The 26,659-nt window shown below is 41.4% G+C and overlaps 1 protein-coding gene across 1 annotated transcript; it reads left to right on the plus strand.

Annotated features, from left to right (window-relative positions):
• Positions 1–751: 751 nt before the first annotated feature.
• TSPAN3 (tetraspanin 3) lies at positions 752–25,998 on the plus strand. Its single transcript, XM_019718525.2, has 7 exons — positions 752–992; positions 13,777–13,968; positions 14,223–14,297; positions 15,802–15,903; positions 16,600–16,752; positions 17,768–17,851; positions 25,137–25,998. The coding sequence occupies exons 1-7, from the start codon at positions 930–932 to the stop codon at positions 25,227–25,229; spliced, it is 762 nt and encodes a 253-aa protein (XP_019574084.2). The 5' UTR covers positions 752–929; the 3' UTR covers positions 25,230–25,998.
• Positions 25,999–26,659: the final 661 nt, after the last annotated feature.

The following is a 26,659-nucleotide window of genomic DNA, read 5'->3' on the forward strand; positions in this document are numbered from 1 at the left end:
GTTTCCTTATTAGCATCTTCACTTACCCATCAGAGCAGCTCCATTCTGACCAAAGGACAATGCTTTTTGGACCAATCAAGCTGCGAGGATTTGGAGTCCTCATTTGCATGAGAATAGACCAATCAGAGATCAGGAACCGGACTTCTCTCTATATAAGGTCCCACTGGTTAGGAGAGTGTACTTTCCCTTTCCACTGAAGATCAAAGATTGAGGCTAAACCACCAAAGTCCTCTTTCCAGAGCAGGGGAGAGCTAAGCGGATTGAAGCATCCTGGAGCAGAGCAGACCTGTCTAGTCAGAGAGCGGCCTTGCCCCATGACTATTAGCCCCAGGACCACCTCACAGCTGTGCTGTTCTCAGCTGTGCTGTATCAAGATTGAGCTTTTTGCACTGAATAAAGTTTCTTTCTTCACCGTCCTCCATACTGGGGATTTCTATTGCCCTTGAATTGGCACCAGTGACCATCAGTTGACGGGGCAATGGGTTAGGTAGAAAGACAACATTCTTGGGGCTCTGAATCATGTATAAGGCTGGCATAGTAATCGTGGTTCAATAGGAGGGGAATGGGTTTCCTCCTCTGGAATTTCCTTAATGTGTTATCTCCATCCAACGGTGGACAGAGGCCAAGAAAAGTTTGAACCTTTCGTTTCTTTAAGAGGCGTGGCCTCGCTGAGGGACTGATTGGCTGAAGCTGCCTGTCCAGGGGCGGGACTCGGTTGCTAGGGAGCGGCGTGGCGGTCTTCGGGGGACTGCAGCGGCTGCGCAGAGGAGCGAGGTGCCTGCTGGGGCCAGGGCTGCGCAGCGACGCCGGGGGCTGGGGGAGCGGCACGCAGAGCTTGCAGTTCCCGGCCGGGAGGCGTCGTCGCCATTGCGGCCTCGCTGGGTAGCCTCGTCTGCTCTCGGAGCAGGGCCCCAGCGACCGCCGGCACCATGGGCCAGTGCGGCATCACCTCCTCCAAGACCGTGCTGGTGTTTCTTAACCTCATCTTCTGGGTGAGCGGGCGCCGGCGGGCGGGGAAGGGCGGGAGGGGCGGGCGGCGCAGCCCGGGGAGGCCTCGCCGAAGGTGCCCGCGGGGCCTGGCGGGGGCCGCGGCGGCCAACCGGGGTCGGGGCGACGGAGTCCTGCGGAAGGAGGGTAGGGAGGTCCCTCCCAGGCCGGGACGGGGGCTGGGGCGTGGAGGGTGGTGAGGGGAAGTCCTCGGGGGTTTCAGGCGGCCTCAGCGCTCCGGCTGCCGCTCCAGCCGGCTCGTTCCGAGCCGGGGGCTCCGCGCGGGAGGCTGGGCCGAGTCCCCTGTCTCCTCCCCCAGGAGCAGCCTCCTAGACCGGGAGCTCTCACTGCAGATTTGCTCGGGACATCAGGCTCGAAACAGGATATTCCCCAAAGGGTCAGGCTCCGCTTTCTTTGTCGGGGCCCGGAGCCCCCGCAGCTCCAGGCCAGTCCTGAGGCTTGTGAGCTGTTCGGGGACGCCGCCGGCTCCGGCTAGGACTTTGACTGAGAGCTCTTTGTGTATGGAGCACTGGTCGGCTGGTTACCAGCCCAGAAAACTGAAAGGTTTCAACTTGATAAGCCAAATAATCCTTCGACCAAGAAAATCAAACTGTTTGGTCACGGGGGTAGGGAGCCTGCATTTATAAACTTTGGTTAAATATGATTCGGATGTCACAAGATTTTAAAACCGATGAGTTCACTTTCAGTAAAAGATGGCTCATGAATTTTTTGGACACGCCCCCAAAGAAGGGGGTGTTTATAACCACTTCATCTTAGTTCAGATTCTCATCTCACTAGGGACTTTTGGAGTAAACTGTGTTGCTCCTACCGTGTTTCTCCGAAAATAAGACCGGGTCTTATATTAATTTTTGCTCCAAAAGACGCATTAGAGCTTATATCATCCTTAAAAATCACGCTAGATCTTATTTTCCAGCTAGGTCTTATTTTCGGGGAAGCATGGTATGAGTCTATCCTCTAGTCCAGCTGGACTTTGCACCCAGATAAATCCTTATTAAGCTTTGTTTTATTAAAAAACACCCCCCCCCAAGAAAAGAAAAACAAAACTTACTTTACTTTCAGCAGTAAAGTAGGGTTCAGCTTCCTTCTCCTGATACTGCAGCTGAAGTCCTCAGTCACCTTTCCTTCCTCATGACTGGCTATGTTCTTAAGCACTGGCTGCCCTGGATAGCCTTCTCTTTCCACAGTCAGTACACTCTTTGAACATTCCCATTTCCCATACTTTTGTATGTCTCCATTCAACTTCTTCCCCCACACATACCTAATTTGGAAAGAATCCTTTTCTTCTTACAACTCGCGTCTCCCCCTCTCCCCCCCAAAAAAGGGTGACACTTTTTATATCTCCACTGCTGTAGCATAAAAGGGTAATTACATATAATAAGGCACCTGTACACACATGCCTAGAGTCTTTTAGGGTATTTATGGAAAGAGTCCTGACTGGTAATACCTATTCAAAATCTCCCACGGGACATTGGGGTTTCCATGATTTTTTCTTTTCCAATTAGAGTAGTACTTCTCATACTTTATTTTGAGTTAAAAGCCTTTTTAAAAGGTAAAAGATTTTCCAGGGATCCCCAAATGAGAAACACAGAGACCTGGTTTTGTACCCTTTATAGTGATTTTTATGGGCATAACTACTTGATTTTGAAGAATAATCAGGTGAATTCTAGGCTATTGAAGCTCAGGGGCTCGTATTGTTAATGTAATAAAATATTGGAAATACAGGAACCGTTTTCTTTAAATTTTAAAAATAATTAAATTTTCATTTACTTTAAAATATCAGTTAATGTTAAGTGATTGTGAATCTTTAGAAATTGTGTAAGTATATGTACCATTGGTACTTTCTTCAGTGAAAAGGTTATGTTGAACACGTGTGCTTTTCATAGTGGGTTATTGCCAGACCTAGAGTCAAACTGTAGTAAAAACATATTTTATCTGGGTTAGTAGGATGGTAAAGCTTTTATGAGCTGTGATACGGAAGTTAAGCAAATATGCAGGGAAAAAAAACTGTGACATAGAGCAGATCAGTGCAATATAACTAATGAGGAAACAGTATTGTTAGATGTGTCTCCCACCAAACGATTAGTTTAGGGACAAAGTACTGGAATCTGATGAGGATGGGTAACTAACATTCGAGTCCTTAGCACACCTAGGCACTGTGCTGACCACTTGACATGGAATGTCCTCACATCAACTCCATCTGGCAGGGAATGTTGTTCTGCTGATTTTGTAGCTGAAGACATTGAAGTTTGCTGAGTTGAAAGGACAACACCCAAGGTGTGGCAGACCCTGTGTGCAAACTCCAGTTGTCCTCTACTTTAGAGCCTGTGGTGTTAGAGCAAAGTGTGATATCAAAAGATTTGGAAAGGGAAAGGAGCTCATTAGGCTATGTTGGAGTCACTTCCTGTAAAACATAATGATATTAGCCTTGTTTAGAACCTGTACCAGCATTTAAACTGCACTATTTAACTTGTCAGTTTAAAACATAAGGCTTTATGAGGAAGTACATAAATCAGATGTTAACTGGTTCTCCCTGGGAATTTGTAATACGTTCTACAGTTCTGTGTATTCTTACATGGGGGCCCCTCCCTCCTTTCAGTGCCACAGTATGACACGTTCCTTGCATAAAGCATAGTAAAAGTTTAAGTTCCCTTGGGCAATTTGTTAAGTCTATGGCAGTGCACTGGCTCTTCACTATCAGATGGTAATGGCTGCTCGTGGATAAGTGTTAGTTATAAAGCTTAATTGCTTTGGCAAGATCTTGTAACTACATCTTTGAATGTCATGAGATCCTGGTTCAGTTAGCAGTTTGTTCAGTGAGCTGTGATATGGAAATAGACATGTATATGACATACTTAAGTTGGTCACTAAATGATCTGTCAACCAAAATTGTTAACGTTGACTTGGCCTGGATCATTGTGGACAGTGCAGTACGAAAGTAACTGGAAAGACTCACTGAAAGGGGGACAGTTGTTTCTAGAACCTGAAGGTGGTCTTAATGAAAATGGAGTTTCTCCCCATATTCCAGAATATTAAGGCTCGTGGCTTGAAAGATAAACTTGGATGTCTTTTTTTGTTTTTTTTTTTTAGATTTTTTTTTTATTGGGGAAGGGGAACAGGACTTTATTGGGGAACAGTGAGTACTTCGAGGATTTTTTTCCAAGTCAAGTTGTTGTCCTTTCAGTCTTAGTTGTGGAGGGCACAGCTCAGCTCCAGGTCCAGTTACCATTGTTAGTTGCAGGGAACGCAGCCCACCATCCCTTGCGGGACTCAAACCGGCAACCTTGTGGTTGACAGCCCACTGGCCCATGTGGGAATCGAACCGGCAACCTTGAGGTTGGGAGCCTACTGGCCCATGTGGGAATCGAACTGGCAGCCTTCGGAGTTAGGAGCATGGAGCTCCAACCGCTTGAGCCATCGGGCCGGCCCAGATATCTCTGTTTTTATGGAGTGGCATAGCTTTAAACATAAGTGTATTACTGCTAGACCCGTCATAATTTATGGAAGATGGCTAGGAGTGTTTGAGGTACATGACTAAATTTGAAGGCTGTTGGGACAGTCACTAGCCTCTTCTATAAACTGCACCTTTGTACCAACGTTAGACAGGACTCTTTATTTGGGTGAGCCATTTATGACCCAGAAAGCTCCATCTAAAACAAGGTTAAATCAGTACTTTTAAATTTTCAGGTTTTTATTCTGGTAAGTTATTTGAGTACTTAATCAAGTTCCATGTTACACAAATTACCTGTTTTTCCCTATGAGAAAAACCAGTTGGCTGGTATTTATTTTGCTCATAAGTGTCTAGGCATTATAGGGACTGTAAGAGAAAGCTTTGTCCATGCTTGTAGAGTTTATACTCTGGCACATCTATGTAAGGCTGTTGTTTTTCATCTGTATGAGAGGTGATAGTAACACTAACGTAGGAACTACCACAAGCAGGTCAGACACCTTTAAATGCCTGTAGAAACAGCTGCACAATGTGACACCTCACTAGTCATCATTCACTCATGTGAAATACCCTATGTGTACAAATAGTATTTGGAAGCCATATTAAGATTTATCTCATTTTAAAAAAGCTTTTCACATCACACTTCCCTCTGAATACATATAATTAAGGAGAATTGCTTTGTTAAATATGATACAAATATTTGAGCTCCTAGTTTGTGCTTGTGTTATTGATAAAATGGTGAAACAGACATTGAAGATTTTGGATTTATGGAACTTTCTGGTGGAGCGAGACAATAAAAAATAAGCCAGACGTGTTGTGCAGAGGATTAAAACAGGATGCTGTGATAGAGTGATTGGGTGGCTGCCAAAGAGATGAAATTTAATCTGGACTTTAAGAAGGGGCTGGTTTCAGGGTGATTTGGAGGACGGGTTGGGCATTCAAGACAGGGAACAACCTAGCGTTCCTAAGGCAAGAATATACTTGGTATGTTCACATTACCAAAATATGGTTTAAGTGTACCGTCATGCTTTTTTTTTTTTTTTTTTTTTTTAAAAAGAATTTTTAATGAAATGTTTCACAAATCTCCTTAGATATATTTCATGTTTCCAGCACGTCCGACACATTTGAATTGGAACTATGATACTTTAAACCAGAACCTTCATCTGACATCCTGGGATTTGTTTCTCTACCTCCTGTATTTCTGTCATCATGAATGACTGCTGACAAAGACCAAGTTATTGAAACACATCTTCAGCTAACAGATTTCTTTTCGTCGTTGTATTTCAGTTCACTAGAAGAAAAGCTAACTGTCACTAAGCAAGTCATGGTACACAGTAGAAGACCTGTTTCTCAACTTGTCCTTGACAGTTAAGAAAATGAATGTTTCCAGTCTTAACTACATTCTCAGTTACTTGTCCACTGACCAGGCGCCTGTGGTTCTGGATATTTGTTAACTGGAAGAACTCATAGCATTGGGAACATGGAATCAGCCAGCTGCCCATATGCAGAAAAGCTCTCTAGTTGCAATTTAAGGAATACGTTGTTTATTAGCTTTAGGATATTTATCATGCTTTGAAATATTTCAGTGACTTTTATTCCATAAGATCCAATTCAGGTTAGGATTTTTGCAGAAAATTTATTGCAGAAAATTTATACTTGCTTGAAATCTATGTAACTTTACTAACCATTGTCACCCCAATAAACTTAAAAAAAATTATATTTTCACCAAACAAGTATACCCTAAGAATCATTCAGTCAATTACTGCTTGTTGAGTATGCTTTACCTCTTTCTGAGAGATACAAAGAGCAAAAAAGGCAGTCCTGCTGTCTTACAGCTCATGTGGAGAGGGGCGGACAGGCAAAATCATTTCATACTTCATCAAATTTGATCTCTAGGTGCACCTTCCACCCCCCACCCCCCGAGATCATACTCATGGACAGTCTCAAAGTTTCCTTTAAAAATATTTTCTCCTCTTCCCCACCCCACCTACCCTTAATAGTTGGTAGAGTCAGTAGATCAGAAAAATGATTTGTGTTTATATATTTGTTTTTGATTTACTAAATGGGGTCTATAATAAATGATGACAGATTGTATTTTTGTTGCTTTTACTGATTGAACACTAAACCCATGCATGGACACACTCTAATATTATGAAGCTTAAGTACCCCAGGTTCTTGTAGTAATAACTGACTGTTTTTACAGTTAGAGTAGGGTATAGGGACAGAGGGTCTTAAAAAAACCAACAAAAGCCCCCAAAGCTGGATGTATGAATTCCATCCTTCTCAGATGACCCCTGGAGCCCTGCAATCTGAAAATAGACAATTCCCATGCTGCTACCATCATTTGGCTGTGGCAGTTGGTTGGTCCCCAACTTCATTGGCACCTGAACTTTTGGGTCTTTCACTTGGTAGGTATAAACTGGACTAAATAGAACAACTTCGTTAATCTGGATGAACAATGACTATAAAAAAACCAAATACAGAAAAAGTGAAAATAGGGCAGAATTAAAGAACATGACCTATGGGATATCATCGGAATAACAGTGGTGTAAAAGGATTAATATATTTCTTTAAGAATAATGGCAATAATGACAGTGTCATTGATAATGATGGCAGAAGTAGCTGTTGTCAAAACTTGATGCCCAAGTAGATTTTTTTTTTAACTTGTCTCCATGAAAGGTGATATTTCTGGGGGAAAAATGGAATAATGTATACTGAAAGAATCAGAATTGTGTTAGATAATAAGAAAACATCTAAAGTGTGTCAACGCCAGATAGACACAAGAAAAGTGATGAGGTTGGCAGAGGTACCTAAAATATTTGGGATTGAGGAGATGCCCATTTTATGTTGGTGTTTAAAGACAGACCTGGGAATTCATTTATGAGAGAACAACAAAATCTCAATTTCAGATACAATTTTAAATATTTGCTTTGCTGATTATGCAGGTAATATATTTGCTTGTCAAAGAAGACACTAAAAAGTTAACCAAAAACTTAACATCACTATAATTCCAATATCCAGAGATAAACAGTTTTGACGTGGTGTGTTTTTAAAATGTATGTGATGTGTGTGTGTTTTTCTTCTAACACACCACAAACATTATCAAATTTTTCTTTAACAAAATATTTAAGAGCTATAATGTAACATACCTTGGATGCCAGGGTTTTTTCTTTTGTTTTTATTATAATTTTGTTATAAATAATTTTGATGAACATACCTTCAATACAAATCTTTGTTTGCATCTGACTTATTTTCTTAAGGATAGGCTCCCAGAAGTGCAGTTAGTAGATACAAAAGCCTCGTCTGTGTTACAGATTGCTTTCCAAAGATTAAGCTGTGTTCATCTGGATTCTGTCCTGAGGGCCCTTCCTTCTGTGCTCACACCTCTGAGTGCTGCTTGGCTGTATCACTGACCAGTTTGGTAGATACTAGAAAATGATGTAATGATTTTAATAGCTTCAGAAATTCTTGGTAAGAGTAGCTTTAATTTCTGAAAGAGAATTTGAAATCTTTGGATTGTAGTCTTTTTTTCCCTTTGCAAGTTGATAAGAAAGTAAATGAAATATTCAGGCATTGGCATTGGACTTTGTAAAGGAGTAATTGTGTTTAATGATATGATGTATTATATCAGAGTAAGAGTTGAAACAGAGCATGTTTGGACGAGAATATTAGGGTAAGAAGAATGCTAAAAGAAGAATGCTAAAAGATGTGAGGTGATTTTTAGACACTTGTAATGGCACGAGAGTGGAGTTTAGGGGAGCTTTCAGAATGCACTCTACAGAATTACCAATGGATTCCTTGCAGGAGAGAAGTGAGGTACTTAAAAAAACTAATGTGGCTGTACAGGAAACTGAATTAAATGTTAAAAGATAGCATGTAAGATGGATTTCCATTGGTATTTTCCCCTTTCTGCTTCCTTTTTGAAATCTGCTTTCTTACAAAGTCTAGAGTACAGTGGTTTTTGCCCAGTCTTTTCTTGACTATTTTTTGTCCCACATTCCAATCACTTCTACTTCACCAGTTATTCTTTGAGGTAAAAATTACGCCAAAGGAGCAGTCTACAAAGAACTTGGCAGACACTGCTTTTGGTCTCGTCTTCGTGCTGTCCTGATTCTTGCCAGTTATAGACATGAATCCATGACTGCTATATACTACTATATACCAAGAAAAAGTGGTAAATACTTTATCTTCACCCAAACATTCTGTGGGATGCTTCTACCTTCACATTTCTAAAATTCCATATAGATACACTGTCACAACAGCTATTTTATTTCCTAGCTCATACCAAATCTGGTTTTAATGCCACACCCTAGTGGCAAGTTTCACTGTGGTTAATGTTCCCCCTTTCACGTCATATTCCTTCTTCCTTAGAAAATTAAATAATTTAGTAGTTTTGTGAATTTTAGCATTTCATCAGCTGTTTCTTTCACAGGATTTGAAAAGTACAAAAAAAATTAGCACCAAAACACTAGTTTGTAAACTATAGAAAAAGCAATCTTATGTAACAATGCAATTTGTTATTTTAAAAGTGACTTCACCTTTCTGTGTATGTCGTAGTAGGGTAAGGATAAGATGAAGCATCAGACTTGTGAAATTTTATAACAGGATAGCTTATTTTTCAGAGGAACAGCCTTCTGGTGTGGTGTGGTGTGGAAAAGCACTGTCCCTCCTGTTTTCAAATTTTGTGACTTAATTTAGAGCATGAGTGTATTAAAAGATAAGGAAGAATGCGTTTTAAGAAACGATTCTTTCTCTCGTTTCAGCTCTCAGCCTTTCCCCTAAGTTTCCCTTCACTTTGTAAAAAGGCTGACTATTTTTAGTATACTGTCCTGGCATACATTCTCCTTACAAGCAAGCTCACGTTTTTTTCAGCGGTGACTAAAGCAGTTCAGCTGCTCCTGAGTTCTACATTTCATCTCCTCTCCTGTTGCACCTTTCCCCACACTGCAGCTGCTTTGTTGGCAAAGCCCAGATCCTTTGATAGATCCCAGTCCCATCGTGACCTTCCAAAGAAGGATGGAACCTGGCTCACCGTGCAGCCTTTCTAATTAGCCACAACTCCTGTGCTAGGACCTGTGAAAGCAGAGTCCGCATGCGTTCCAGTCCGAATCACTTAGAACCTCCCCTCCCTGGGCCGCAGAGCCCTGTTCTCAGACTGATGGTTGGATGTCGGTAAAGCAGTTGTGTATTGCTGTTTTTAGGTCTTCTGTTGTTAGCACACCTCTGCGTTTTTCAAAGAAACTGATGTCATTTGCATAAGTTTATTATATAACTGAAGATATAAGCACTACATATAGAGGTCATTAAAAGAAGAGCATTTTGAAGTTGTCTTCAATTTAGAAAATACAGCCTCTATTTTCTAGTAATTTGGTTTATAAAGTCTCATATCAACAGTCACTGCAGTTTATGCTTTGCTGTGTGCACCTAATAAGTTGCTTCCCACTGTCTGTTGTCAGACGAGAGCTCTGTTTTGGTCTCAGCTCTGCTGTGTGAAGTGGATTTTGACTGTTTTGCAGCCTGGGAAGAGAAACTGCTCTGGAATCTATTAGAAAAAATCAGCAGCTTTACAAATGGCATCTCCTACTAGCCTCCCATTACCTGGTTACCTGCTGGTGTGTGTTTCTGCCTTCTCACAGTCTCAGCTTCACATGAGAGCTTCAGTCTGGCTGGCGGGTGGCGGCCCTGGGAACACTTCACTCGACCCATTCCCAGTCTCAGTGGGCTCTGTAGGTTGAAAATTCATTGTTTTATATTTAAAACACAAGTAGTTCTTCAGTGTCCTATGTCAGATTAATTGTTGAGTGCATATACCTTCCAGTTTTATCTTGTTTTCACTCAGATTTGTGTATGCTAAAATTTTTAGACGCTCAAAAATGGAATTCATTTTAATTCAAGCCTTTTAAGAAATATTTTATTTTAAAATAAGAAAAGCCAAGATTCCAAAGGATAGACAGAAGACTAGTGAAGACAAACTGAACAAATATGATTGATTCATATTTAGGATTTCTTCTATTTCAGTTTGAGGACTGAAAGTGTTTAGCAAAATGTGTGTGTGTCTGTATGTGTGTATATATCACTGGCACATAGTCAATAAAAAGTAGTATTTGGTAACAGTGTTAATTAGTCCACACACTTCTGTAATTAATGTCCTCAAACTATTAAGCTGTTTTTCCTCTGCCCTCTCCTGTGGCTGCCTTCATCCATGATAACATGCCCCAAAGTTCAGTGACCTTGGAGACCCTTGCAGGGTGTGGCTGCTGTGAGTACAGCATTGTAAACTAGTGTCTTCCAGACGTGCTGCCCATCAGGAACTCAGTAAGCTGGGTTAAGTTGCCACATCAGGTTTGACTAGTGAACCAAAACTATAAACTGTGGACTGAAACAAAGCAAATACGAATCAAAGGTTATGGTGGAGCTGGGAGGGTGTTTCAGTGGAAGGGGGTGTGAGGGAGTGTGCTCAGTACGTTGGTCCCTGCTGTGTGCTGAGCGGTCTGACAGGTAGGCACCCTGTATGCCCTGTAGGCGTGCTGGTACAGGGATAGTTATGATTGCAGCAATTAATAAATGCTCTTTTGGAGCTTTGGAGGGGGTGATTGCTGAGTGCACAAGGGCACCTAATTTGTCCCGAAATGGTCAAGAGTGTTTTCCAAAAGGAAGAGGTGATAATTAACCTGCATCTTAATGGATGACAGGGAGTTTCCAGGCAGAGGAAGAGAGCACATTTCAAGGAGTAGCATAGGTAAAGAAGTGAGAGGATGTGGGTCATTTGGAAGTCACAATTTTCTGTTGTTCAGGGTGTATGAGGGGTAATGGAGTCGGAGGCTGAAAAGCCAGAAGCAACAGCTTAGTTTATCCTGGTTTGATTTATTTATTCATTTGAGAATTTTTATAAGAATTCATTTGAGCTGAACTGAAGACATGCACTAGGGAGCAAGATCTCAAATGCTCCCTAGTTCATCCTGATTTTAAACAAGCTAATGGCTTGATCTGGTTTGTATTTTTAACAAAAATAACTGATTAGGTAAAGAACCTATCAAGGGACGGGCGGTCAGCAAGTGAGGATAAGGGTGAGGCCCAAATTAAGACAAGCACTGCAGTGGGAGTAAAGAAAAGTTCAGATAGTCGAGCAATCTTTTGGAAGTACTAAAGGTGACGGAGTTGGTGTTTGATGGGATGTAGAGGTAGGGCAAGGAAAGATTATAGAGTAACTCAGATATTTGACTAGAAAAATTCCATGCCTGGTGCCTGTTGCTATGATAGGAATGTAAGGAAAGATTAGATGGGGTGGGCAGGAAGGCAGACAGGGTTTGGGGTACGTTGAGGGTAAGGGGTCTTGTGGGACTTCCAGCTGAAATCAAACTTGGCCTTGGTAGTGAGCTGGGGAAGTCAGGGGTAGGGGAGCCTGAGGTTAGCCTACAAATGGAAAACGAACAGGGCCGACTGATCGAAGCCTGGGAGAGAATGACAGTGAGCAGTGAGAGAAATAGAAGAAAACCAGAGGAGGAGGCGGCTTAAACATAATGTACTTTTAAAAATTGCCTCCATTATTCTTTTTTAAAAATCCATGTTTAAAAAAAAAAAAAGTGACTTTCTCAACTTTACGTAAATGTAGTCTTTCTTCCAGCTCTGATGACTCTAGTAGCTGTAAGAGATTTACTGATAATGGCCAAGCCTACTGGGGCACATAGACTTAAGAAATAAACGGAAGTTTCAGGTTGAAAGGGGTTAATAGTATTTCCAATGTCGTGGAGGCTGTTTTTTAGTTTGAAGATTAATTGTTTATGTGTTAAGTTTTAAAGGTTGGTGAGAGACTTTTCCTGTGAAAGTCTCAAGGTGCTTTACAAATGATAACTCATTAAACCTAATGTTTAGCACGTGGCCTCACACTGTCTTTGCTCGCTCACATATGAGTGGCTTGGGCTGTCAGCATTGAGCTGGTACACAGTGACAGCAAAACTGACAGTGCCAGAGGAGATTACCATGTTTCCCCAAAAATAAGACAACTGGAAAACAAGCCCTAGCATGATTTTTCAGGATGATATCCAACCCCTGAACATAAGCCTTAATGCGTCTTTTGGAGCAAAACTTAGTATAAGACCCGCTCTTTTTTTCCGGGAAACACGGTGTATGTACAACTGCAGTGGAGACTGGAGTCTGGGGCCACAGCTGAAATAAGGCATGGCATTCTGCATTCGTTTTCCCTGGATTGCTCTGTAACCTGGTCAGTCAGAGTGTAGCCTAAGAACCAGTAGCACCAGCATCACCTGGGAACTTTTACCTGAGAACTTGTTGGAAATACAGAGTCTCAGCCCCAGCCCTAGACCTATGAAATCATAGTAAGATCTTCAGGCGATTCCTGTTCATATTAGTTTGAGAGGCTCCATTCTAAAGACTAATTGTTAGGCATGAAGGAACAAGGAGGAACAAGTCTATTAGAATTTATTTGTTGTGTTTGAGCTATGGAAGGTCACGCTAGAAAAGACCATAACCTCCCCGAACAAAGGGGTATGGAGTTTTACAGGAGGGGGTAAATGAGGCTGTTCCCCTTTCAATGACAAAGGGTTTCAGGGCTTGACCGAGCCCTGCAGCTCCACACCCTGGCCCCAGGTCGCAGTTCAGATGCCCCCCAGGCCCCTAGGAGATAAAGCAAGATGGGATCAAGACAAGATGGCTTTTAAGATAAGGTTTCTGCTCCTGGCCTACATGTGGCTTGACACTAAGTAGACTTAAGGGTTTGCAGAGTTCTGTATAAGTGAGCCCTCTGGCTTTACCATTTCACAGTCTCAGGCAGAGGGTTAGTTTTTTGGAAATGGGTATCATGGTTACTAGTTACAGTATTTCTTTCCCCAAGGGGTGGAGAGAGGTTATAAATGCAGATTCTGGAGTCTGTTGCCTGGGTTCACATCCTGCCTCTGCCAGTTGTACCTAATTTCCCTGTTTTTTGAGGGCAGCTACGATGGGCAGAGGTGTGCGCCCCCACCACTCCGCTGCTCTGTACTGGACTGAAACTGAGCTACAGAGAAGCATTCTGGAGTGTGTGTTGGGGGTTCATTTTTGTCATCAGTATTGCTTGCTAGATTCATGGTTTCTTGGTCCTAGCTGAACCAGCAATTATTGAAAAGGAGATGGAATTTGGAAAACTTTTCAACCTCAGTAAAGAAATGTTCTTACTAATGAAAAATTAGGAGACTTTTCAGTGTCACTGAAAAAAGTGTACAAATAGATTTAAAAGTGATGGGAAATCTCACTGAGTTATAACACACTAAGCAGTAGTAGGAGCATTTTCCCAGCAGACTTAGCACCTCTCACCTTGTCTCCTCCAGGGGGCGGCTGGCATTTTGTGCTACGTGGGTGCCTACGTCTTCATTATCTATGACGACTATGACCACTTCTTTGAAGACATATACACTCTCATCCCAGCTGTAGTGATCATAGCGGTTGGAGCACTGCTTTTCATTATTGGGCTAATCGGCTGCTGTGCCACAATCCGGGAGAGCCGCTGTGGGCTGGCCACGGTAAGTTCGCGCCCCACAGAGCGCGTGTGTCATCGTACTCTGTGGGAATAGTTCACTTGTGTTACCTGCTTTGAATGGAGCCTGAAACTGTATAGACTCTTTGGCTTTTATAATTGGAGCACAATTAACACACGTCTTAAACTTGTAGCAGTTATCTCATTAATTGTTTTTAATCAAGAGAGAATTTAGTGCTGCTTTTTCATTTGTACTTAGTTTTTCATTTGTATTTAATTTTTGACAATGTTTCCTTACAGTTTGTCATCATCCTACTCCTGGTTTTTGTCACAGAAGTTATTGTAGTGGTTTTGGGATACGTTTACAGAGCAAAGGTATGTTATTTACTATGATTTATGTGTTTTAAAAGGTGTTTTAAGTGTTTCAAGTGAAATAGAACAAATTCATTTTATCAAAGGAAACATTTTCTTTTGGCTTACTTCAATTTTGCCACTGCTTTAAAAATCTAAAGTTAATCAAATTACAGATCAAGACTTCTAGCCTCATTTTACATAGCAAAGTGTTAACTCTACTGTTCTAGTTTATAGGTATTTAGTTTTCTTTAAATAACCTCAGAATGAGCTACAGATGAATAATTGGTCAGCTGAGACGTTTCTTCAAATTTCCTCAGCCTATAGATTCCCTATGTGAGAGGAGAAATAGAAGTTTTCTTATTTCTGTTTCAGAAGAACTAAATTGAGGATTTATTTTCCATTGCATCTTTAAAAAATGCCTTGTCCTGGACATAGGACAAGACAACTGTGAGTTGTGACCCCACCTCCCCCCATCCTGGGTGTCCTGCCAACTGCAGCGCCCAGGCAGCTCTTGCCAGCCTCTCCCTTCTTGCCCCTTTCCTCTTTCCTGGTCATTTCCTCGTCTTTTGTTTTCCCCTTTCTATTTTGCCAGCTTTTGCTTTCCGCCTACAGTACCATTTAAGGCTAAATAGACTGCTTTACATTAATTAATTTGGGCATAACTTTAGAGCCGTGGTAAAGGCATATAGAGTCATTCTCATGGTAAGTTACGGTTTTAGATCAAGGCATGATATGCCAATTTAATATTCAAATCATTCATACATAAGGTACCAGGCAACTGTGCCAAAAAAAGAATGCAATGGATTATGCCCATATCTCTGATCTGGTTACCAATGTTATAGTCTCCTCACATCACTGATATAAGTACCAGGTCAGTCTGATCTTCCTGGAAGGATAAGGTAAATCGGGTACAAGCAAACTTGATTAAATGAAACTTTCTTGCCACTTTAGTAGTTGGCAGCAATAAGTTATGAAGAGTTTTATTTCCTGTCTCCTCATTCACATTGAACTGCAGCTTTTTGTAAAGTGTCAATTCTAAGGACTGTTATTTTTTTTTTTTTACCTGCTGAATCCTTTTGCATATTTAAGCAAATCTAATAACTTGTCCCAAAAGTATCTTCTGGGGGTTCTTAAAGTTATTTATTTTTACCTCCTTTAGGAAAGGAAAATGAGTAGGTCTTCTGAGAATACACTGAAAACTTATTTTAAAAAGAAGACAATCCATTTATAATTTAGGACATCTGTCTCAAGGCTCAGCTGCTTTCTCCAAACTCCTGAGTGGAGTGTTAGCCTGTCCTGTGCACACAGGGTCCTCTGAAAGCTTTTACCCTATGTGATATAAAATGTCTGACTATTTACCTGAACCTGTATAGAGGCAGGAAGGGAGAAGACCTTTTTCCTTACAGGAAATTTACAGACGTATCTGGCAACTTGGCAAGCACGCCATTAGGTATTTTAGCTAGAGCCGTGACTACTACTACCCCACCAGTCTTGTAGAGGGACTGAATGTTTTGTTTTGATTCAGGTGGAGGATGAGGTTGACCGCAGCATTCAGAAGGTATATAAGACCTACAATGGAACCAACCCCGACGCTGCGAGCCGGGCTATTGATTCTGTACAGAGACAGGTGAGCTCTCTCTGGCCAGTTAGGGCTTGAGGGTCAACATGAAACTTACTGTGCTGAAAATCATGCACAATTTTGAAATAGATATGGAGATAGCAGATCTCTGTGCCCACAAAACACCCTCAAAAATTGTCAGCTTTTTGTCAATCTTGTTTTTTCCATGACCCCCACATATCTTTTGCTAGATTATCCTGAAGCAAAACGTTTTAGACAAAATATTTTAAATACTCTGTCATTGGAAATAATACAAAGGGTGCCAAAAAAAAATGTCTACACATTTTAAGAAAGGAAAAAACTGTATTAAAATTGTAGTACTCAATAGATACCTGTAACAAAAGATGAATACAAGTTGTGTATACAATGTTTTGTCACCCTCAGTATTTAAGAACCAGATATTTCACGTATAAGATAGCCCATCTTTCTTAGCTGTAGACCGCCTTCTGAGGGCAGTGTGCTTTTCTCATGGAGGGGCCAGGGCCAGGTGCCTGTGTGGCGGTCAGATTAAACCATTCTGTCCCGTGGTCCCACCGGCGGCCATGGTGTAAGTGCTCCGCGGCCTTATGTGGACATGCAGACAGAGCGTTTCTGTTACTGCAGAAAGTTCTAGAGTAGCTAAAAGCTCTGCAGTGCACACAGCTCTAAAGTCCAACATAGGTGTAAGTATTTGGTGAGTAGTAATCTCTGCTCTCTGCTCCATAGCTGCATTGTTGTGGAATTCACAATTACTCAGACTGGGAAAATACAGACTGGTTCAAAGAAACCAAAAACCAGAGCGTCCCTCTCAGCTGCTGCCGAGAGACAGCCAGCAGCTGTAACGGCAGCCTGGCCCACCCCTCCAACCTCTATGCTGAGGTAAGTGGAGTTCCTTAGTCAAAATCTGAATCTCTCCTGGTAAACTGTTTTTCTCTGTGATTCATCTCTACCTAGAACTTGTCTTCTACCCTCTTTTGCTTGTCTTTTTTTTTTTTTTTTTTAACCGTCTTCACCATTTTTAAGGGTACAGCTCACTAGTATTGAGTATATTCACATTTTGTGCATTCATCAGCACGATCCATCTCCAGAACTGTTTCCCAGTGGGTACACTGGAACTCTGTACCCACTGAATAACAGGTCTCCATTCTCCCCTCTCCTAGCCCCTGGCCACCACCATTCTACTTCCTGTCTCTATGAATTTGACTATTTTAGGTACCTCAGATAAAGAATCATACAATACTTGTCTTTTTGTGTCTGGCTTATTTTACTCAGCATAACATCTTCAAGAGTCATCCATGTTGTAGCATGAGTCAGAATTTCATTCCTTTTTAAGGCTGAGTAAGATATTGTACGGATAGACCAGTTTTGCTTCTCCACTCATCCGTGGATGGACAGATGGGTGGCTCCCCCTGCTGGCTGTTGTCAGTAGTGCTACTGTGAACGTGGGTGTGCACATATCCTTTGGAAGTCCCTGCTTTCAAAGCTTTTTTTAAGGATTTAAATTTTATTACATATGTTTTATGCCCTTTTTATTTAAAATTTTTATTTTTTAATTACAGTTGACATTCAATATTATATTAGCTGCAGGTGTACTGCGTAGTGGTTAGACATTTATATACCTTGTGAAGCGATCCCCCTGATAAGTGTAGTGCCCACCTACACCATACATAGTTATTACAGTATTATTGACTATATTCCCTGTGCTGTACTTCACATCCTTGTGTCTTTTGCTTGTCTTTAATGCTGTTTTATTTTACTGTAAGTTATTTTTTAATTATCTTTTTCCCTCTTTTAGTATCTGTCATTTCCATTTCTGCCAATGAGTAGTCATATGTGACCTGCAGCTTTCACTTTTACAAAAGATATCTACTGAGGCTGACTTTGTGTGTTTCAGGGATGTGAGGCTCTGGTTGTGAAGAAGCTACAAGAAATCATGATGCATGTTATCTGGGCGGCGTTGGCATTTGCAGCTATTCAGGTAAACACAGCCAGCCGTGCAGTTATCAGAGTGTACTGATTCTCTGATGTCAGCCCGGAATGGTTTCAGTCACTAAGTGCAGTTACTCTTTGTGTACGTGAAGTGACTGAGGGACCGGTTTCCATCATCTTCCGCTTCCTGTCTCTAGACCTAGACCTAGAATGGTTTCAGAACCCCATCTAGCGATCTGGATGGGGGAACCATGTATGAGGGGAGTCTGCCTGATTCTCTTAACTTGATTAGTGAGTGCCCTGTGCAACGATGTATTCTTAGGAGATAGAATAGAATGGGACAGAATTTTTAAAAATTGTATTGCTTTATTTCAGTCTTTTAAAGTATTGTTTCTCCTTTCAGTTCTTGTTTCTGTATCCTCAAGGGTTTTGTATGTTTATATGTGTAAATCAAGGAATGGTACTACAACACCAGCTTCTTACGTGATAGGAGCGAGGTTACTGCTCTACAGAGAAGACCTGCAAGTGAAAACTGAGGTTCTAACCTCTTCTGTATTTCAGGACTTAGCTTTTAGACTGATAGCCATTAAGGACTCCGTGCCATCAGTTGGCACATCTGGAAGTATGCCATGTCATTGTTGGTAGCTGAGGGGACTTGTTTTCCCAACTCCTACCAGTGAAAATTTAATTTCCCACTAACTTATCAACTCCCAGCACTCCCCTCCCATCAAAACCCCAAAGTGCGCCGCACACACACACACACACACACCACCCCTTATCCCTCATCCCCATCTGAAAACAAAAAAGAAAACTGTTTTTCTGCCTGGTACAGCTACTTACATTCCTAGTTTCTCAGATATCTACAGTATATCTTAGAGATTGAATGTTTTAGAAGAGTCTTTAAACTGAGAATTGCCAACTATTTGAAAATGATTGAAAACCCTTTGCATTTGATCTGGTTCTGAGTGTTCTTTTAGTTCTTGAAATGTGCTTCAGGCCTAGAGAATTTATTTTAAGAAAGTGTAGGTATCTTCATTGTTAGATAAAACCAATGTAATTGCTGGTTTAAATGTGAGTTGCTTGGATTTCTTCTCCATATGTTTGAACAGAAGCTAGTGTATTTAGTGGGCAGTGCCTTTTAAAATGGCAAAATGGTGATTGTTTACTTTGCTGGAATTCAAACAGCCCTGAAATGATTCCTTTAAAAGCCTAGCTCTGTTTGCCGTGGTCTTTGCCCTTCTAAGCAGTTATTGTGTGGCACAGCATAGCAGTAATCTGTTGAATAGCAGGGATGTAGTTCATATTTAGATTGTGCTCACACATTCATTTAGCTGAAAATAATGAAACATGAGGGAGTCACATTTCCCAAGTGAAATCCCAATCTGCATACCTAGTGATTTTATGTGGTAATAAAGCTGCACGCTAGCACGCAGCAAAGACAGCCTTGGAATTAACTGCGTGGTGGTTTCGATCTTGGAATATGTACCATATGTATGTAAGACTGATGAAAACTATCCCTTTAGCTGTGTTCCTCATTTAGTTAAGCTTCTTAACCAGCCAGATATTTCTTCATTAATTTTTTAGTGTGAGCTAATAAATATTCTGACTATGAGATGACTTAAGCATCTCATATGTGTTTTAGACTTAAGTCACCCTGACTGAGTCAGGGATTCAGAACTTACAGAGACTCAAAACTTCTAGTGGCTTTGAAAATTAAAAACCTTTGGTTTTAAGGAAAAAAACATCCATTTGAAATAATAAAAGAAGCTTCCCTAATGTTTCCTCCTTTTTAAAGAGTACCTATAAATGTTCTAAACTTTTGATATTCAAAATCTGATGTGCCTGGGTACCCTGGGTATGGAAACCCTGAGCAAAGGCAGAAACAGTTCAAAGTCAGTGAGCTCTTAGACTTGCACACCCATCCTGGTAGAGAAAGCTAGAGCTAGAAGGACACTTGGAGGTTCTCCAGTTCCTGTCCCCGTGAAAATGAGTGGGAACAAGCATAATATTACTTAGGACCACCAGTAAAGCTTGAACCATGGCTCCATTGTACTCTGCCTCTAATTACAAATTGAAGAATTAAGATTTTCAGAAGATTAAATTCCTAAATTCTGGTATGAGACCTGACAGTTAATTGATACTTCAGCTGGATAAAATATACAATGTAATAGCATTGAAATATCATTAGCATTTTCCTTCGGATTGTAAAGTGGGGAAGCTCTAAGTTATCATATAAATACAGTTTTAAATCATGTTAAAGATTGAAAAATGATTTTTGGTAATGTATCAAAACTGTTTTCAGCATTGTCTCCTTTGATTTTGAGTGTTATTTGTGATGTTAACTGTTAAGCTACATTTCATTGAAGTTCTAAGGCATAAAGATGAATTTAAGAAGACATTTTCTCGTTAGCTTAATTTACCAATAAAAGTTTGGGTGTTGACCATCTGTAGGCCAGATGTAGCTCACCACCTCTTTTCATGTGAGCTGCACTCGTTCTTGTACGACGTCTGACCAAAAAATATGGTGACTATTTAAATTTAAAAAAAAGTGTGACAGTAAAAGACACATTCTGTGGGGGATTACCCCACAGAATACTTCCCCTCTCATCAAACACACTTACCACATCATTCTTGCCATTTTCTGAAGCAGTTCTGGACGTCCTCTTTTGTGAGTGTCTTTAGTTGCACTGTGGTAGCTGCCTCCATGTCCTGAATCATTTTGACTTTGGGGAAGAGCCAGAAGTCACATGGTACCAAATCTGGTGAATAAGGTAGAGGAGGACACACTGTAATGTTTTTATTTGACAGAAATTGCTGTACCGGAAGCAATAGGTGACATGAGACTTTCTGTTGTGATCACAAAATACGGTGAATGCTGCTGCTGCCGAGTGCCATCCAAAGGAAAGGCAGGGATCTTCACTACGGGAAGCAGCACGTCGAACCTTAGTAACAGTGTGTGACAAGTTTCAACTTGTTCGGTGCAGTCAGTCAGGTGTGAGCTATGGTTGAGAGAAGGTGTGTTTCAAAGTGTGCCGTAAATCATCCTCCATCATGACAGCGCTCTGTGTCACACATCGTTTCTGGTACACGGCAATTTCTGTCAGATACAAACATTACAATGTGTCCTCATCCACCTTATTTGTCGGATCTGGACTGTGCAACTTCTGGCTCTTCCCCAAAGTCAAACTGATTCAGGACCATGGAGGCAGCCACGACAGCGCAACTGAAGACACTCACGAACAAGGACTTCCAGAACTACTTCAGAAAGTGGCAAGATAATGGGATGAGTGTGTTCAAAGTGAGGGGGAGTATTTTGAGGGGGATTAATGGCAGTGTATCTTTTACTGTGATAAATTTCTTTTATTTAAACATTCACCATATTGTTTGAGTGTTTTGAGGGGGATTAATGGCAGTGTGTCTTTTACTGTAATACATTTTTTAAATTTAAACATTCACCGTATTGTTTGATCACGCCTCTTATTGTCTGTAACTGCATCTGTGGTACACCGGCAAAGTTGAGTCATGAAAGAGACCAATTTTGTCTCTTATTTACTATGTTGCCCTTTAAGAAACATTTGCTGACCCTTCCTCTAGTCTAGTTAAATGATCTAGGTTTGTGCAGGGCCAACATGACCAAGAAAGAAAAACCTGAAAAAAACACTAGTTAATTATTATAACAGGGTTTTTGAATATAAGAGAAGGAGATTAAAAAATTTTTGCTATACCCCTAATCTTGTTAGCTTATTAATCAGCAAGGTGTTTCACTTCTTTGAGAGTATCCAGCCTCTTAAATTAACAGATGATTAATTCTAAATTTCATTTCATGTTTGAAAGGTCTGGTTGTAAGGGAGACAAATCTAGGTTTTGATTTGTCAAGTTCCTGAGTACCTGCTTGGGTGAGGCTCTGCACAGGCATCTGGGGAGTGGGGTTTGTTAGTTTTTGGAGCCACACGAAGTTGGCCTGTCCTCGGGATGAAGAGGCCAGGAGCAAAGCTTCCAAGAGCTATTTCCAAGGCCAGGCGGCTGTTTTCTGTCCTGTATGCCAAGTGTGAAGCAGGTTGAGACTGCTATTTCATCTCCTTCCTGCTGCTTGACTGCTGGTTATTCCTTAAAATAAGTTAAAATACACTTCAGATTGGGCCCTCAGATAGTTAGAACTGAGTGGCTTCTTTTAAAAAAATATTCTAAGTAATTCTTCCTTAAAAACTTAACCCAAAGCTTGAGAAGCTAATTTTTGAGTGGCTGCGGTTTTGTTTTATTTTTGTTTCTTTGTTTGTTTTTAGGGAAAATTAATATTGTTAACTTTTTGAAAATTTTTTAAATTGAAAATACCCATTTGATAAAGTATTTTTCAAATAATACAAATTTAGTAAAGGTAAGCCTCCCTGTCAGTCTTGACCCCAGTTCTCAAGTCCCCCTGCAAAGGCAAGCACTATTACCAGTTTCCTGTGTTCCCTTCCAGAAGCATTTTGTGGTCAGACAAGCACATGAGTATTTTTTACTCAAATAGAAGCTTACAGGAAGCAGTTTTGTCCCTTGCCTTTATAAAAAGACTGAGACAATTATATAATCACATGCACTTTTAAGGAACAATACAGACAGAGCCTGTGTGAGCTTCGGCCAGTTTCCTCTGATGGTAACATTTTGCATGACTACAGTGTATCACAACCAGGGTATCGGCATTGATGCCACCCACTAATTGTATTCAGATTCCTTGTGTGCATGTGTGTGTATTCAGTTCTGTACAGTTTTCTGACTTGTGTAGGCTCCTCTGTCCACCACCACCAGTCAGAATGCTGAACAGTTCCAACGCCCCAAAGGCCCCAGCTGGGACCCTCTGGTAACTGCACCCACTTCCCTGCTGTGCCTCCACCTCCACCCTGGCAACCACTGATCTGTCCTCCATTTCTAACGTTTGATCATTTCAAAATGTTACATAAATGGAAATGGGACGCATGGAATGTAACTTTTGCACCTGCCTCTTAAAAAACAAATTAATATCTTGTTACAGCTGTATAGTATTCCATTTGGGAGGGATACTTTATAATTTATCTAATCTACATTAATGTGCACTTACATAAGTCTTGCTATTACAGAAATGCAAGTAGTGAATATCCTCTGTGTGTGTGTGCAAAATCTGGAGCAAAAATTGCAGCCAGATGCAATTAAGGAGCTAGAATGTGAGTGACTTTTTGATAGGTATTTACAAATTTCTCTCAGAAAAGAGTGTTCTCAGTGTACAGTTCCAATAACCTTGTATAACAATCCCTGTTTCCCCATAATGCCACCTACATAGTGTATCACAGAACATTTTAATTCTTCCCAGTTTGTAATCACCAGTTGTATTTAGTAACCAACCGTATTCTGCAGTTGCTGGGGGTTGTATTTTGGCTAAGTGTAGATTAGTTCTCATGACTTGAATATTGCAAGGGGAAATTTCATTGCAAGAAACAACACTGGAGCTGAAATATTTGTATAATATTTCCAAGTCTATTGGAAAATTTCTATAATCAGTGAAATTTCAGTATAGCCAAAACTTTGGAAATGGACCTGTAATACTTAGTGATGAGGTTTGGACTATAACAAGTTACCGTGTAGGGCTTAATGTTCTTAAATAGACTCATTTCCAAGCATGAATAGGGTTATCAAGCTTATTTAACTGTTTTCAAATCAATACAAGTTGACTTAATGGAAACAAAAATCAGGAAAGAAATGATACTTCAAATGCCATTTTGAGAATGCTGACTCCTTTAGTAGACATTAACAACTGAAAGGAATGTGAGGGAAGTGAGATGGGAAGAGAGATTTTCCCCCCAGAAATTCAGTAATTTCTGAGCTTAGTGGGGTTTTTTGCTCAATTTAACATTGCCTGGGAACATAAATGTGTTTGATTTTCTAGCAGTTCTAAGAATGTTTCGATGTACAATGAACGGAAATATATTACTTTAGGAATTAGATGTTAAACATGTCTAGAATTGGCTTAAGATAGTAAACTTTCAACAGTGTCCACTGTTACAGTGTCTCCAAGGTGCTTCATACTAGTGAGCCCTCAGCAAATACTGACATGACGAAACGAAACGGATGGATTCCAGCAATAGGCAGAGCCTGGGGAGGACACAGCACAGGCCGATGGTGGCTGGTGTGGCTTCCAGCTTGCGGACACCCTTGTTCTCCGTGTGTGTGTGTCTCATTAGTGGTCTCCACTTCAAGCTTCATGGGAGTCTGTTAGGGGTTGGTACATTGTGTTGACATAAGATGGACCCTGTGTGCGCAGAGGGCCCTGCCTTTTAAAGTCAAATAACAAAGACCTTTCACTCTCAAAGAAAAGTCAGAACAGCAAGTTAACTTATTCCTATTTAGCTGTTTCGTTACTGTTTATATTTTGCAAGGAGCCAGGTCAAAAATTCTAGAATCATTTCCCCTTTAACCCAGCTTAATCCTCTTGCTTATCCAAAATAATGTGGCATGACTTTATTCCAATTTGCTACCACAGAAGGATTAGGTTTTATTAAAATAAAATGATGGAGGAATGACCTTTACTAAATAACATGTATGTAATACCACAGAGCCAAACCTGGATTTCAAAAATAGTACATAGTTGTGAAAGAAACAAAAACCTTCAAACTACATTTTTTTGGCACAGGATTGATTTTCCACCATAGGCCTTTTCGGCTATTCATGTACTGAATTTTGGGGTTGTGATGAAGCCTATTTCCCCCAAATCCATATGCCTAGAAAGACCACCATCAAATTTCCTCAAGTCTCGATCATTCCACTTCCTAGACCTTTGCTGTCTAGTGTGGTAACCAGTAGCCACATAACATCTTAAGTTTTTTTTTTTGAAGTAAAGTGCCGCTCATAGTGGCCCATGCGGGGATCGAACCGGCAACCTTGGTGTTATTAGTGCCTCGCTCTAACCAACTGAGCTAACCAGCCACCCAAGTTTAAATTAATTTAAATAAAATAACAAACACAACTCCTTAGCTGCAGTGGCTTGTGGCTCCCATATCTGACAGCTCAGATAGAAAATGTTTCTATCGTTGCAAAACATTCTTTTGTGCAGCACTGCGCCAGATGCAGTCAGAGAGCCTTAAGTCTTTGCTGGCTTCACAGATTGTTCTTAGGTGTAAGCGAGGGAAGCTAAATCTTGGTACTTACTTCCTAGAAAGGTAATGTATTCGTTAGATGTTGCTTCTCTCATTATTGTTATTTATTGCTTTTTTGATGGTCAAGGTCACTGAACTTTGAAATTGCTCTGTTGCCAACAAAGAGACGTACACTTGCTGCATGCAGGTTTTCAGCCTTCCTTTCCTACTGTTGTTTTCCTCCCGCAGCTGCTGGGTGTGCTGTGTGCCTGCGTCGTGTTGTGCAGAAGGACTAGAGATCCTGCGTATGAGCTCCTCATCACCGGCGGGACGTATGCGTAGTGGGAGACTCAAGCATCAGCGTTTCGGTCGTGTTCTGAGGTGGAAGGTGGATTGAGCGGGCCTCCTGAGTTCCTTTAGTTAAAGCACACGTACACAGGTGTTGGACAGAGCCGTTTGGCTCTCCACGAGCCCACCTACTTCCCTACCCACCTATGACTTTCGTTCCCTCTTCTAGCTGACTCCATGTCCCTGCCTTTTTCAGTACAGTGTTCTAATTTCAGAACCATTTGCGAGTTGCGTAGTGTGGTAGAATTAGAGGGTGTGGCCTGCTTCTCTTACCTCCGGGCGGTGATGGGACTGTTGCCCAAGGACACTGGGCCCCATCAGGCTTCACAGTGGACAACTCTTGGCCAAAGGTTTTTGCAGGGAGGGGGAGCTAACACCAAAGGGTGCCCCTTGTCAGTGTCCTTTTAAAAACTATATACTGTAGTCCAATAAGATAGCAACTGTCAAAACGGCTAAAATACATTTTAGGATCATACAATGTGTATTTGGGTTCATATTCAGAATCAGACTGATCTTGAAACTAGCGGTTTTTAATCAAAGCTGGCTTTATAGGAGGAGTATAATGTATGCACTGTTGTTTTAAAACAATGAGTGTGAGTGTGTGTGTGTGTGTGTGTGTGTATCCAGTAGGTGAGATTGAGTTCATTCATTGTAAGCCTAAACTCCTTAGAAATAATGTACGTAGACTCGCAAAACGGTATGTACATGTGATCTCAGTTGTAAATAGGAAAATCTAATTCAATAAACTCCGTATCACCCCTCAGCATATAGTTTGTAATTATTTGGGGTCTTTCAGTCCCAGAGCAGCAGTGTAGTGTTTTCAGTGTTGGTGCCACCCACAGTTCATTGTGATTTGCATGCTTACCTGTTGCCAAATCCAAAGAGGCTTTAGGATGCAGAAACCGCAGACGCTTTTAAGTTCAGCCTGCCCTGTCCACAGGGAGCGCCTACTGTGCACGGCCTCTGCTGGCCTGCCTTCCAGGCCTGCGGGGCCCTCGGTTCGCAGAGAGACACAACAGCAGGTACTGTCAAGCAGTGCAGTCACTGTAGTGACAGATGGAGAGGCCAGGAGGACTTCCTGGAGGAGAAGCCCACGCCCAACGCTGGGTAGGCTTTGTTGTTGAGGGCACTGGGAGTGGGAGGGGCAGGGGGTGTCCAGGCAGCTACCAGTTGCTTGTCGTGCTGGGGCCTTAGCACACAAGGCTGGGAAAGAAGCAGGGCCCTACACGACGTCAGACTTGGCTGACAGGTGGAGGCAGCCATGTGTGATGTGAGTGGACCTGCCGCAGGTGTCCCTGTGGCTGTGGTAGCGTGTGACCAGATTCAGTGAGGCTGACGCAGTTCTTGGAGGTGGCAGGACAGTGGGGGGATTTATCATTGATTGGATGTGGGACAGAGAGAGAGGAGAACAGAGGAGTCTGCAT

The sequence above is a fragment of the Rhinolophus sinicus genome, linkage group LG03 (assembly GCF_036562045.2).
Source record: "Rhinolophus sinicus isolate RSC01 linkage group LG03, ASM3656204v1, whole genome shotgun sequence".
NCBI classification, from domain to species: Eukaryota; Metazoa; Chordata; class Mammalia; order Chiroptera; family Rhinolophidae; genus Rhinolophus; species Rhinolophus sinicus.

What these genes read in the sequence shown, in the direction of transcription:
- TSPAN3 (XM_019718525.2), top strand. Translation starts at nt 930, where the DNA reads ATGGGCCAGTGCGGCATCACCTCCTCCAAGACCGTGCTGGTGTTTCTT. An exon ending in GCCGCTGTGGGCTGGCCACG is followed by an intron (nt 13,969 to 14,222) that starts GTAAGTTCGCGC and finishes GTTTCCTTACAG; the next exon opens with TTTGTCATCATCCTACTCCT. An exon ending in TGGCATTTGCAGCTATTCAG is followed by an intron (nt 17,852 to 25,136) that starts GTAAACACAGCC and finishes TTCCTCCCGCAG; the next exon opens with CTGCTGGGTGTGCTGTGTGC.